This window comes from Pleurodeles waltl, chromosome 6 (genome assembly GCF_031143425.1).
Source record: "Pleurodeles waltl isolate 20211129_DDA chromosome 6, aPleWal1.hap1.20221129, whole genome shotgun sequence".
NCBI classification, from domain to species: Eukaryota; Metazoa; Chordata; class Amphibia; order Caudata; family Salamandridae; genus Pleurodeles; species Pleurodeles waltl.
Window position 1 is genome coordinate 242,443,479 of NC_090445.1, and position 14,922 is coordinate 242,458,400.

General features: G+C 40.3%; 1 protein-coding gene across 9 annotated transcripts in view; it reads left to right on the forward strand.

The window, feature by feature from the left end:
* The window catches only part of TANC2 (tetratricopeptide repeat, ankyrin repeat and coiled-coil containing 2), a 1,999,198-nt gene that overhangs the window by 1,566,121 nt on the left and 418,155 nt on the right, over positions 1-14,922 (forward strand). For all 9 annotated transcript variants that reach the window (XM_069238000.1, XM_069237998.1, XM_069238005.1 and 6 more), the window contains 4 exons: positions 675-808; positions 5,942-6,173; positions 6,439-6,605; positions 7,330-7,937. In XM_069238000.1, coding sequence (XP_069094101.1) covers positions 675-808; positions 5,942-6,173; positions 6,439-6,605; positions 7,330-7,937 — 1,141 coding nt within the window. The remainder of the gene's footprint in view (positions 1-674; positions 809-5,941; positions 6,174-6,438; positions 6,606-7,329; positions 7,938-14,922) is intronic.

Below are 14,922 nucleotides of genomic sequence, written 5' to 3' on the forward strand. Positions count from 1 at the left end.
AACTCAATTGTAATAATCTATTACAGTTGAGTTCTGATGTCACAATGCCTGCTGCCAGAAACAAAAGTCAAGAGAAGTGCAGACCAGATCATACAGCATAAATAAAGCAGCTGTTTAAAGGACGAAAACAAAACCTGGCTTTTCTTCTTCTTTTGATAGCTGTACAGGGACAAGCAGAATGTAATATTTATGGCAACATGTTGATTTTTTGCACTCATTGGATACTGTTTGAAAAGATAGGATCTTTCTGCATGTTTCTACACATTCTGAGCTGCTGTGCCTTTACAAAACTGACTTGTACTAAAATGATTGTAATGGCTTTTTTGCAACTTTTTTGATGTGTTTAATTTTGTGCTAGAGATTCTATTTTTATTATTCGTGTCTGTAAACATGCTATCTCACCTGAAAGAGCTACACATCAAGGCTGTAAGGGGTTTGTGGGAAAGGTAATTGTGTGTGCATGCATTATAAGGAATAAAGTGCCCCCTCCCATACATGATAAGTATATTGCAAGTCACCTCTGAGTTTCATAACCTTAACTCTACCTTTGTTCAACTTTGTGGTCATGGAACTGCTCAGTGACTTGCACTATCCGTATAAAGTATGCCAGAGGTACTATATCCCATGTATAAAACGGCCTGTGCGTGTTTGATTTAATAACATTTGTGTTGTAGATGGTGATGCAAATCGAGAGTTGCCTCTCAGCCAGCAGGGCCAGACCCACTCTTCCATCGCAAGTGGGAGCTGTCCTGGGACACCGGAAATGCGTAGAAGGCAAGAAGAGGCCATACGGACGATCGCATCACAGGTACTTCTGCGTACAACCTGTACAACTGCAGTTAAACCTTTCCTGCATGATTTAATATCTGCATTCTTTCATTTATTTAAATCTCCAGGCTTTCCCTTATACGCCTTCAATTAAGTTTTTATATAGAAAATAAATTCCGGCTGTTTATTATTTTGAATCAAATGTGCATCTGAATTACAGATACACAGCTACTGTAGAAGATTGTTTAATATATATTAAAAGGCCCCATAGATTAAGTTTACAAGGACCGCAGTCTACACTGTGAAGTGTAGGAAGGAGAAGAGTTAATTGTGAAAGTTATTTAAAGGTTGGTATGAGGCAACACGAGTGCCTTTCTCAAGGTGGAGGCATGCCTCATTCAGTCAGGATTGTGATCATAAAGTCTCCGGACGAGGAGTAATGAAGATTAATGGTACATAAGGAATTAATCAAGGTTGTTGTTTTTCATTTGTGAGTTTTTGAAAGTATCAAATGAATGCATTTTTGTACATTTTGAATTTGTTTTCTTGTACCTTAGTCAGGACCCATCACAGCCTTAACTCCCATATTAAACGTATATTTGGATATTAAATTCAAGATAGAAAACAAAATCACATTTTAAGTTTTGAAAATTGCTAGTAAATCATCAGTTTACCAATGATGCCATAGTTGGCTGCTCAAGTGCTTTATTTTAGTAAAGTATTTATTTATTTAATTATATAAATATTTTTTAATTAACATTATGTTGCCTTGTTCAACTAACTATTATTCAACAAAAATATAAACATCTGACTCTGTGGTTTACAACCAGCAAACCCCAAATAACCCCCCACCACCCCACAAACACACACACAGCCTCAGCCATCTCAACCCCCAACCCAGCATTCCCAGATAAAATGAACATTTGAGGTATCATGTTGACCAAGATGTCTTCTCTTTAAATGTTTGCTGTGTAGTTTTGTCCTCACCTCTGTCCTTTTTGGTCTAGCAGAATAAACCCATAGCTTAATATAACTGAACTAAGAATCATAAAGTGGCATCAAAGCTCTTGTAGTCAAACTAGTTATTAACATTTCCCAGATTTTCGTTTTAGGCTCCTCTGTATTATATACTTTTTTTATGGCTAGTCCTTTATGTCTAAATACGCAGCGGGATATTCAGGAAAAAATAAATAGATTAGTAAAATGCAATTTTTGCTCCAAAGTAGGCGATTGTCCAAATAGTCCAGCTCTTGTTCACATACAAAAACAAAACTGTGGTCCATACGAGGGAAGTATAAGGCTAAACTCTCATGGCAAAGAAAAGGTAAGATCCAATTCAACTAAATAAAGGTAATACTTTATTGTAGAATAAATCAAATACTTTCTTGAGTCAATGTTCCACCATCAATTAGTGCTTCAAGAATTTGCATTTAAAAATAGAAAAAAAGGAAAAACAAATTAAATATTAAATTAGGTGCTCGGATCAAGTGACAGCGCAGTGAAGTGGTGAATTAGTGAACTTAGAGTTCATCAGTGATATTTACAAATATATACACTCCAGAAATATGGCTGTAGAAGCGTAGTGATTTTTCAGCACCCAAATTTTTGGATAGTCCTAAATCCTTTGGAATATTAAATATCACAATCCACATTAGATTCATTGTTGATGTTTCGACCCTAGCCGTATCTGAATTACAAACGGGTCATCATCAGACCTGCAAATTTTGGGACCCAAGGTGCCTGTGTTGAGACTGCGTCAGACTCATCTACTGCCCTATCATTGAGCGGGAGGACCGTAATTAGATCGAATAGTAGCAGGCTACCTGAACTTGAATCTGTGGCAGTTGGGAGGATCTGCGAACAGTTGGATGGGAAGTATACTCAGAATCCGCCAAAGAAAAGGTCTCCGTTGGTCTGTCTGGAACTGCCACCGGCCTGTGCCCCCTATGTGGTGGTGTTGACGAATGTCCCTGCTCTGGCCCCTGGGGTTAAGGAGTCTACGGCTCAATTAATTAATAAGTCTGGCTATTGGCTGAGCAGCAATTGTGACTTTTCATGTAAGGATTTTAAGGACATTTTGTTTGTGAGAAGAATCGACTGGCTTGGGCCCAAAAAAAAGGAGGGGAATGGGGATTGTATTATTGTAAATGTTAGATACCCTGGTTTGGCACAACGGCTTCTCTCCACATACAGTCCAGTTTTTTCAAGAGTAGGATCAATTGGTATGGCACCCTTGGGTTATTTTTATAATCACATGCGACTGGGTGCTGAGTCTTCTCTGGAACTTGGCAGGCATTCCCCCCCCCCAGGTCAGATAGCCCCACGGTCAATCAGCAGGAGAGTTGATAACTATAGAAATCCAGATTTGGAAGGGGTGGACTGACAATGCACTAAGACTTTGTTTGTGCCAGAGGGGTGATTTCGCAGTGCAGTCTTATTTCTTGGAATATTGCAGGGTATGATGCCAAGCTACCTGGCCAGGCTTGGGTTAGGTGTCTGGTTAATTACGATATATGGGTTGGCTGCATGGGACGGGTACAATAGATTTGCAGTCCTGGCTGTGCAGTCCCTTGGAGGCCGTTCAAAAGGTGGCCTGGTTACACTAATCCGCTTTTCTAAGATAGTGGGGGCATTCCAAATCAACTGTAATCACCAGGGTATATTGCTTGTATGGGTGATTTTTTCTAACAATTTTAATGTTTTGTTGGTTAATTTTTACAATGCTGTGTGGGATCTGGGGTGTCAAATTGGGGCCCTCTTCTCCGTTCTTCGGGTGCTGAAGTGTAGAATGGAGGGGGTGGGGCTGGAGTTCTGTGCCATTGTGTCAGGAGATTTTAATGCAAAGCTGGATCGTCTTAGTACAGTGGTAAATCCTTTCAAGTTTGACTGGGAAGATTACTCGGAGGATGATGTGCAGGATTCCAGCGGCAGGGCTCTGATTAAGGAGCTGAGGAAGATGGGCCTTCAGAATTTCTGTGATTTAGAAGTAGTGGATACCTGTCAACTCCCAACTTTTGTGGGAAGAGGGTGTGGCACCACAATTGATTATATTTTCGTGTCTCCACTACTAAAACATCTGTTGATTGGTGGAGGGGTGCTAGGGGAGTGCTCCTGCGAAGATTCTGGGGCGGATCATCCTACGGCATATTAGGGCCTGGATGTTAGAAAATGAAATTCTTAGCCGGGACCAGTATGGATTCAGGGAAGGGCTTGGCACGGGGGAACAGTGCCTTAACTTATTGATGTTGATTGGGAAATATACGCAAGCAAGGAAAGGCACTCTCTACCTTGCATTTATGTACCTTAGTTGTGCCTTTGACAAGGTAAATCGGACTATATTGTGGGAGAGGCTAAATCAGTTAGGCTTGGATCCTAATATTGTAGAGTTGCTTCAGTATCTCCACTCAGGAACACCTGCAAATGTGAGGGTGGGGATAAATGGGGAATGTTCAGAGGCTTTTAAGCTCACAAGGGGCGTTCGCCAGGGATGTGTTTTGGCTCCCACTTTGTTTCTGTTATATACAAAGAGATTGTCGGACTTCTTGATGGAACATTACAGGGATGTCCCTAAGGTGAATGGTATTAATGTCCCTGTGTTGACGTATGCTGATGATGCGGTCCTTATGGCCCGCACAATGAATGGTCTCCATGAAGTAGTTAGAGCCTGTGCCTCCTTTATGTCAGTTCTGGGCCTAGAGATTAATTATAGGAAATCACATTTCATGGTATGTGGTAGACCCTTGAGTAGGGTGGGGGACCTAAGGATTGAAGATCAAATTATTAGCAGGGTCCATGAATTCCCATATTTAGGGGTCATTTTTGACGATAAAGGTTCTTGGAAACCCTGTATTGCCAGAAGGGGTATGCTGTTCCATGCCACAGTTGGTGCTACATTTGATTTTGGTGTGAGAGTAGGAAGTAAACCTATCAAGCCTTTGCTTGAAATCTACAGGCGGAAATGTCTCCCTGTTCTGCTGTATGGTGCAGCACTCTGGGGGTATGTGGATACTCGAGCACCTACTGTAGAAGAAAATCATTTCTGTAGAAGGCTATTAGGAGTTGGCCAAAACACTTCTGTTTTTTTCCCTTCATTTGGAATTAGATCTTGAGTTTGTACAAGATACTCTCCAGTTGCCCCCCCCCCCCCCCCCCCCTCCTGTTATGGATCTCAATTTGGAGGAATGAACATGCTACCTTTACTAGAAAGATTTTGAGGGATTGTTTGGCCTGAGACAATGCAAAGAATATTCCCTGGTTAACGTATATAAGAAAGACAGCTCAAGTTTTGGGGCGGCCTGACTTGTTTGATATTCCTCAGGGTCTGACTAGCCGTGATAAAAAATTGGGTTAAGGATCATTTTTTTGAGAATTCAGGGGCCAATAAGAGAGGGGGAGGTTTTAAGGAAAAAAATCGATCAGGGATTTTATTATGTTAAAGATGGGGGTGGGCCCTGAGCTCTATCTCTTAAAGATAAATGATGTGAAGGAAAGGTCTCTTTTTACTAGATTTCGTATGGGGATCATCAGAAGTAATATTTTGTTTCCCGCTAGGCCAGTATGGTGAAAAATCTATTAGACCTTGTCCTTGTGACAGGGTATCCCTGCAGACCTTATCCCATTTTACATTATTCTGTGTTTTTTATGCACCTTTTAGATCTCGTTTTTTATTACCCTTGTTGAGGCTCTAGGGCTGTATCATCACAGTCATCAAAAAACAAAAAGGATCTTCAAATGGAGTTACGATAGCACAGTGATCTAAAGCCAACTGATAGGGTGCCATTTATACAGGAAAACTCTGCAACCTAATTAAAAAAACAATTGAATGCTGACTTTGAAGGGCTGCTTACATTCTCATTAGAAGCCTAGAGTGGCTGAAAGCATTGCCTTTTACTATTTTTGCATGTGAAAAAAATACTCTTATCTTATCGAGCTTAGTGAGATGTCTGAGCTTTGGCTACCATATCTTATTTAACATTATGTGGAGTATGTCTTGATGATTTGTAACTTTCATTGTTGTTTTACAAATTGGTCTGTACTAGGGTTGTTTCACAAAGAATGGATGCATTTTCTGCACGTTGAAAAGTAATTTCATACAGTCAGTTTTTCAAATGCTTTGTAAGAATGCTCTAACAAACATTTTATACTAACATTTCTTTTCCTTGGTTTCCTACAGGTTGTTGCCTATCATTACTGCCAAGCAGACAACGCATACACTTGCCTGGTGCCAGAGTTTGTACACAATGTTGCAGCCCTGCTATGCCGCTCTCCGCAGCTGGTGGCCTACAGGGAACAGTTGCTGCGTGAACCTCACCTTCAGAGCATGCTCAGCCTTCGCTCTTGTGTGCAAGATCCTATGGCGTCATTCAGGAGAGGAGTGCTTGAGCCTCTGGAAAACCTTCACAAAGGTAAGACGATCATCATGCAGTCAGTGGGAGATACTGCTGGTTATTGAGGAGTAGACAGTATTACATCTGCCTAAGACCCACTCATGCTGGGAATTTCAAAATTCTCTGTCTACTACTAATTAGTTGTAGCTTATTTTGGAGGGCTGCCAGCCTGATGTTTTTCCTCGCCGCACGCCCCAAAAGTTCAAATCATATCACGTGCATGCGATAAAGTCAATTAAATGGTGCTGTTATTGGGCATTTATATGTTTTCTTTTGCTTGCAGAAAGGAAGATTCCTGATGAAGATTACATTATTCTGATTGATGGATTGAATGAAGCAGAGTTTCACAAACCTGATTACGGTGACACAATAGTGTCTTTCCTAAGTAAAATTATTGTAAAGTTCCCCCCTTGGTTGAAGTTGATAGTCACAGTCAGGACTACTCTCCAGGTATCATGTGAAATATCATCTTTTGAATGCTTTCTCCAACATTTGTTTTTCTATTGTTAAGGTGTTCCTCTGTCTTCTAATCATACGTTCCCTAATTAATTATAAAAATGATAAAGCCTAATCTAGTTTTAAACATTGGTTTATCTTAGTCAATTATCTAGTTATTTTACCAGTAACTCAATTTATGGAAGAGATCGTTTTACAAAGTACGTTTTGACTGACTCTTTGAATCTAGTATTCTTCCAAACCATCTAACTGGTCTATTATTTGGTAAATACCTTTGTAAGATGCATTTTGTGAATGTAGCACTTAACGTGGATTATAACACACAGTCCACATTGAGCATTGCAACAGTGTGAAGCTGTTACTGTTAGTTCCTAAAAGGTTGAGTCATTCACACAGATACACAGGCAAAAATGCTCTCTACTATGTATGATGTAATCCGTGCACAGCTATTGAAGATTTAAGGATTACTGATGTTTTGTGATATAGACCATGTATAGTTACAGGCTGGTCTATCAGTACTGTTCAGATTTGAAGAAGCTTTCTAAGGTGGGTTTCCCTTGATGCCTTAATGCAGATAGCATTATTGTCCCTGCCATTGAGATACACAGGTTAACCAGTATACATGCATTGCTAAAGGCGATGATTGTTCTTGCCATTGAAACACATAGGATAAATAATTTAAATGTTTTGCTGAAGTTTTTTTTTATATATATTTCAGGAAATCACCAAATTGCTGCCCTTCCACAGGATCTTTCTTGATCGTCTGGAAGAAAATGAAGCCATAGACCAAGATCTGCAGGCCTATATCCTGCACCGAATCCACAGCAGTTCTGAGATCCAAAATAACATCTCCCTCAATGGCAAAATGGATAACACGACATTTGGCAAACTGAGTTCTCATCTCAAGACCCTAAGCCAGGGGTCATACTTGTACCTGAAATTAACTTTTGACCTCATTGAGAAGGGCTACCTGGTGCTGAAGAGTTCCAGTTATAAAGTTGTCCCAGTGTCCTTATCTGAAGTTTATCTACTGCAATGCAATATGAAGTTTCCCACACAGTCTTCCTTTGACCGTGTCATGCCGCTTCTGAACGTGGCTGTGGCCTCTCTGCATCCTCTGACTGATGAACATATCTATCAGGCCATTAACGCAGGCAGTGTGGAGGGTGTTTTAGAGTGGGAAGACTTCCAGCAGAGGATGGAGAATCTTTCCATGTTTTTGATAAAACGCCGGGACATGACTCGCATGTTTGTACACCCTTCCTTCCGTGAGTGGCTCATCTGGAGGGAGGATGGCGAGAAGACAAAGTTCCTTTGTGACCCAAGGTAAGCGTTTCCCTGCGTTGAGTTTAAAACATTCTATATGGTGTGCATGTTTGCTCGTGCACTAAAAATGTTAACACTTTTCATTTACAACTATATAAATATAGAACATAGGTGTTAGGAAAGACCATGTTTATTTTCTTCAGTTGTTATATATATTTTTTAATTTCTTAGTACAGTTCCAAATATTTGCCCTGGTAGGAAGGGCTTTATAGATCTTTTAAAGTCACTGAAGATAGTTTGGTACTCTATAGCATGATTGCCTCAACAAATGCCTTTAAGCCCTGCTGTCATTAGTAATCACACATTGGATCACATATTTTTCCTCTTAGTGGAATTTGACTAATAATGCCTGGTGCATGAGGCAGTTTCCATGTGTTTAGGCTTACTGACCAGGGCCTTCTTGTAAAGGCCACAACAATTAACAGAATGTCATGCACTGCCAAATATGATAAAAAAAAAAAAACCTGAGGTAGGAGCTGATTATGCCAAAGAGCCTAACCTACCTACGCCAAATGTTACAGTTGGGGTCTTGAGAGAGATGCTGCTTACAGAATGTGCAGAGACTACACTGGGTGCAGGCATGCAGATATCCTGATTAGGCACATGTATGGGCTGTACTCATTGGCAGTTAAGTAGTGATCTCTGCGACTCTATGGAATTACCTTATTCTACATATTTTGCTTCTGCTAGCCAGTAGCCCTCTTTACTGATTCTTTTACCTGCCTCAGATTATTGTCCAAACTTTGTAAACAGCTAATATTTACTTGTAAAGTTTTTTGGTAAATATTATGTGTGTATTTGTGTATGAATGTGTCTTCAGTGGCACAAAACCAGCAAAAGAGCACTTTACCTGATAAATGTTTTACAGTGGCTATGCAAGAGAAGGGTAGCATGGGCACAGCACCAAGGCCAGGAATGAAAACTGAGGCTATTCATAGAATTCGGAAGCAACAACAAACTTGTGCAGACTCCACATTGCTCAGAGTGAGATTTAAAGAGAAAGACAAATGTTACTTTTGTATCGAAGGTTAAATGGAAGGGAGTGTAGAATACTTTTGGTTCTCTATCGAAAATAGGGAAACTCATTTTGCAGTTGCAATTTAGTTATTTTTCTGCAACAAAACGGCAAAAAGTATCTTCCTCTTCCTTCATCCCTCATCCTTTAGCCACACACACCTCCCTGGTCCTAGAAGGTTCTCTTGATTATTCACAGTTTTAAGTACTGTAGCTGGTGTTGAATGTTGCATACAAGAAGAGTGAGACAGTGAATAGACCATCTGACCTAGCAACAGATATGCATCCCGTTTGAAGCTGGAATAGGTTTGGTTAGTTTGCGAACTACCTTTGTAACATTATCTCACTCTTCTGTTTCCTTCTAGAATTAAATTGTAATTGGCTTACATTATATTATGGACCTCACATTGGAGTTTTTTTCTTCACAGTAAAGAACTCTGCCAACACCTGCCTTGATAAGTTTGGTCGCCGGGCTGTTTTGCCTGGTCAGCACTGCAAAATGGCCTCATCTGAGTCCAATCCTCAGAATCTCCACCTTTTGGTGGTACTGCTATGGCATCTTTTCTAAGGGTGAGCCATCTGCAGTTAGAATTATGGATCAGAAGTATGTTACTTACCTTTGGTAGCACTCTTTTTGGATACTGTATTTGACCACGGATACCTCACTGAACAGATTCGCTCCACATACACACACACACACACCCACACCCACTTCACATTTTGTTAAGTTGGCTCCTGAATGCCATAATAAGGTTCAATGTTTGATTTTGGCCCACTGGCTCCTGCATTTTGTTTGAAGTACTTCTGCATCTTGGGGCATTGAAGAAGAAGGATTTAGAAACTGATGCCAGCATCACGCTTAGTCACTTCTGGGGCCGTAAGAAGCCACCTGTCATCACACAGGAGCATTGCTGTAAAATTCTCCAGAACCAGTCTTGGGCTTGGGGTTAGTCTAAAGGTGAGTGGTCTATAGTTACATAGAGTATACACCAGAAGTCGGTTTATTAAAGGTAATTAACTTCTAATATCTGGAGCTTTACCCGGGGTTGACGCCTACTGTGCTCTGGTGACATGACGTCCCAAGGCTGAGTCTCGACCGCAACTGTATGGCTCCATCAGGTAGTGCTAGGAAGTCATTGCTGGGGGAAAGATTTTCATCAGGTGAGGACTACGCAGGAAGAATATGTATCCATCAGAAATATTTTTCTTCTACCAATAGACATGCTCTCAATCTGGGGTCCTCAGTCACTCTTTTCTTTATCTCGGTATGTTTGCAAAAGATTTAGTCATAGAAGAGAACCTGCACATTAATCCTGGCATAGCTACCGTCCCTAGTTGATTTGTTGTGAGTAGACCAGATGATTTAGCTTATTGGGGAAGCTTGATTTAAAAAAACAATATATATATATATTTATTTTAGAACTCACTTATCTTTCTATAAAAATGTTAAGAGATCGCAAGATCTTGCATTTGGTTTCCCAGTTTGGTGTAGTTTGCAGGGTTTGTTGATTGTATTTGGTTATTAGCTGGATCAAATTCAATCATTGCTTTGAATAAGGGGCGTGTGGTAATGATTTTGTATCGATTCCGCAGTTCTCTCTTTATCCATTTAACATTTTGCTTTTCGCTAGAGCGATTTAGACCTATCAGCCAAGGGAAAAACTTGACTTTATGTTGTAAACTGCTTTTGGGACGAGCAGCGCTTTAGGCTGCTGATAGGAAATCCGCCTACCGTATCTTTTATTGCATGGTAGTATCCCGTCACACTGCTAAAAAAAATATTGCTTTAGAAGTGGTGTGGTGTAAAGGCTTATGGTTATTTTTCAAATAGGTACTCTTAATACCTTATTAATCTAGTCCTGGGAGCATAGTGTAGTGTTTTTGTGCCTCTTGACCAAACCCTTTGATGTTACTCCCCACTCTACCCCCATACCGTGTTCTCTGTCAGGATAAAGCAGACTGCTTGAACAATCCACATTATTTCCCAGCATCTGCTTAATTTTACATCTTGACCAACCTCGAGTCTTGCACTTTTCTTCAGTCCTCACTCCTCCTTTGAATGTACTATGAATTCCTTGATATATGTCCTAATGAGAGGGCATTTTATCCAGCGAGGAGAGTACTCAAGGGGAAGGGCATTTCTTCAGAGAAGACAATTCCCACTGTGAGTAGGCTACAGCTATTCTGGACAGGACTGAGTTAGCTAGTCTTGGGTAAGGTTAATAGTATCAACTCATGCCAGCGGTAGTCTACAGAATTTCTTTTACAGTTGGGACATTTGAGTGGTACCCATCACTATAGGGCCCAGATAAGTTTTAATTTTAAAAACAAAAAAATACTTTCTACACTTGTGACATCATATTTTAAACGGATTCTAGGCTGATCTAAAATCAGCTGCTTAGCATTGATGCTGCTCTGTGCAGACGGTGCCGTTTGTGGAGAGGTGTTTTTGGCATTTATTAGATATTTTCACAGTGCAAGTGATTTAAACATCCATATGGGTGTGGGAGTGCTGACGCAAACGATTTGTTTATCGAAGGAAGTGGTGTTTGGTCATTTAAAAAACAATTAATCTGGAATAAATTTTGTCATGTATTCTGTGTTTTTTGCAGACAACTTTAATGCGATGAAGACATGTTAATTAAATAAACATTAATTCTCTGAATGCTTTTCTTTAGGGATGCCATCAGTTGCATTCTGGCAGTTAAGCAATGTTATCCCAGTTATTGAAGTAGTAGACTAGTCAGTGTCTGTGGCATTGGTACAAAACATATAAATGCCAGTAGTGAAATTTTAATTTTGCCAGGCAGGTTTAGTTTTTTTTTCCATGTCGCTATTTCTCTTAAATAGATTAAGGCAGTGGTTCCCAACCTGTGGTCCGGGTACACGGGGGTCCACAAAGCTTCCTCAGGGGATCCACAACTGCTCAGAAAATTAAATAATCCTAACAGATTAGGTCCCCAGCTTTAAGTAATGACTCAATGGGAGGTCCCTGGATTCTAATAGTGATTCATTGGGGGTCCCCAGGTTCCAGTAATGACAATGTGGGGGTCCACAGAAGTCAAAAGGTTGGGAATCATTGGTACAAAGTATGTAAATAATTTAGGCCCCGATGTATAAAGCATTTTTATGTTTGCAAACGGCCTGATTTACTGAATCACAGCATTTGTGAATGCAAACGGCATTTTTGTGTGCACCTAGCCTAAATTGCTATTTGGTAGCCTATTAATTTGGGTTTGCTATTCGGTATTAGGAAGGGGCGTGTTTAGGGTGTCCCTTCCTAATACCGAATCGCAGTGGTATGTGTGAATCATTTGCGAGCCAAATACAGTCGCAAAACATTCACTTTTTTTCACCAACTTCAAGTAGGTGGTAACCAATTCACAAATGGGACGGGATCCCCAAGGGACCTCTTTGCCTTTGAGAACGGTTGTAAAAATATTTTTTAAGGGCAGGCAGTGGTTCCTAACCTGTGGTCTGGGAAGCTCTGGGGGTCAGCAAAACCTCATCAGGGGGTCTCGACATCTTAGAAAAAGAATATTAACAAATTAGGTCCCCGGCTTTCAGTAATGACTCAGTGGGGGGTTCCCCGATTCCAGTAAAGATTCAGTGGGGGTCCCCGGACTCAGTAATGATAAAGTGGGGGTGCACAAGAGTCAGAAGGTTGGAAACCACTGGATTAAGGGGACTTCATAGTAAAGTTTAACATTAGCCTTCTCTGTCGTAGATTGAGAGGGTAATCTGTCCAGGTTATGCTGGAGCTCCACTCTGCAAGAGTTTTGATGGTGCCTCTTCCTAGTGTTAAAGGCCGTTAAACTATGCATTTTTCTATTATGTTACATTGTACACAACCGTCATCAATTTTTTGACTCATTTGATTCAATAATCTGCACTCCTAACACCCAACTTCCTCATTTATAATGTTAACTCAGTGTTTCCTGGCCTCTTCCTGTTGTATCAAACTAATGTCATCACGAGGCCACCACCCTAACGTGTTTGTTTGTGATTGCTCCTTCACTGCTCACGTTCTGCAACTTTTTGCTCTACAGCTGCTAATCTACAGAAGCGTTTCTAGGAGCTGTGTTAGATTGTTCTTGGTTTGAACATTTATTAGGCCCACGCCCCAATAAGTCATCACTCTCGCGAGGCACAGAGCCTTAGAAAAACATTCCAGCAATGTCAAATGTGTCACTTACTCAACTGCTGGTGATCTAGAGCAACCATCCACTTGCACTGTCTACAGTTGAGATGGCTTTTAAAATGCGATCACTTTAAAGTGTCTCTTGCCTTGAAATTGAGTTAATAAATTAATACTTTCATTGATTTGATATTCATAATGCGCTGCCCCAACAACAGCAACCTATAATTGAATTTTAATCTGTTTAATATAGTGGTGTTGCTACTTACCACCTATTCCAGAAGTGAATATAATAACATCACATCACAGTTTAACATATTGCATGTTTAAAGCAATCTCAATACTCACATTCTCAAAACATCACAGAAAAACCAAACCATTCACTCTGTCAACCATTTATCTCTGTATGCTCTAGAAACCAGTACAACAAAGTCTAGGTCTGGTTACGGAGTGTGCACAAAGGACAGGCAGAGGATTGAACACCACAAGTTTGAATTGTATTGGCACTTCTATGCGTTCTTAGATACCACTCACAATAGTATGGTAATGGGCAGTAGCTTTAGATAAGAGAGTGATTCTACTTGACAGTGTGAATCAAAATGTGGATTCACTTTGTCAGCATTGTCGATTCGGATATTGAGTGGAACTATGAACTACCTCAGATTGCTGTTTGCCACCAAGGATCTTGGTCATGTGGAGGTGTCACATAGACCATACTGTGAAAATCAGAAGTGAGGTTGAAGACTTCCTTTATTTTTATCGGAAAAGGCCATAATGTAATTCACACTACTTTACCAAATGCATATATTTGAGATGTTTTTGAAACATGTTCCTGGCCTACAATTGTAAGTACGTCATAATCAAGTTAAGCAAACGTTGGGTTAAAATGATGTGTTTTCTTTTTGGCATTGTTTTTCAAGAATGTTAGTTTACTGACCTAGGATTGCCAATAACGTAAACCTGTATTAATAGCTGCAAGCAGTGACATTAAATCCTTGAAGTAGCACGTATTGATTGATAAGTCCAGTAGGTCTTACTTTAATGTAAGAGCACATACAAATACGGGAATGCAGAAATTAGGTTTCTGTGTGATAGCAAATTAAAGCTAGACCCACTGACTTTGCCAGTACCTGATAGTGGTGGGTATTGGTGATGATGTGGGATTGTAATTGTTGTATTGATGGAATTGATATTGTGGTGGTGGTAATGATGATGGTGGTACTGATAATTGTATTAGTAGTTGTGCAAGTGGTAGTGTTGCTGATATTGGTGGTGGTTTCGACATATCAGGCTTTGAAACTACTGGCTTGACCGTCTGGTCCAATGTAGGCATCGTTGTGACCACTCAGCTCTGCAAGACGTCCTCGACCATCCTCCTGTGGAAGGTACTGGTGAAGGTGTGGTATAGGTGGATGTAGTGAATTTAGTTCTTATGGAATTGGTGGTGAGAATGTGGTAGGAGTGATTTGATAAACAACAAGCAGTTAGTACACCACGTTGGGGGTCAGACTCTGCAGTTGAAAAAATAAAATATTGATTCTTTCAGCATACAGTGTAAGCATGAGATAAAAAATGATTGTAGCAAAAATGTGATGGTTGAATGTGCTTTTAGGGTTTTAAATAGCTCCTTGTGTACTGAAGTAGTAACAGTCCTTAAGAGGTGGATTTTTATAGCAAGCACCCAATACTATGATGGTGAGAGGCAAATACTCATTAGGGCTATGATTAACAGTGTCTCAAACCATGACTCAAAAGTCCTATACAGATGAGCATATGGTTGAAGGGCCTTACCCAAGTACTCTCTATGTAAATTGTAAATTGCAAGCTATAGGT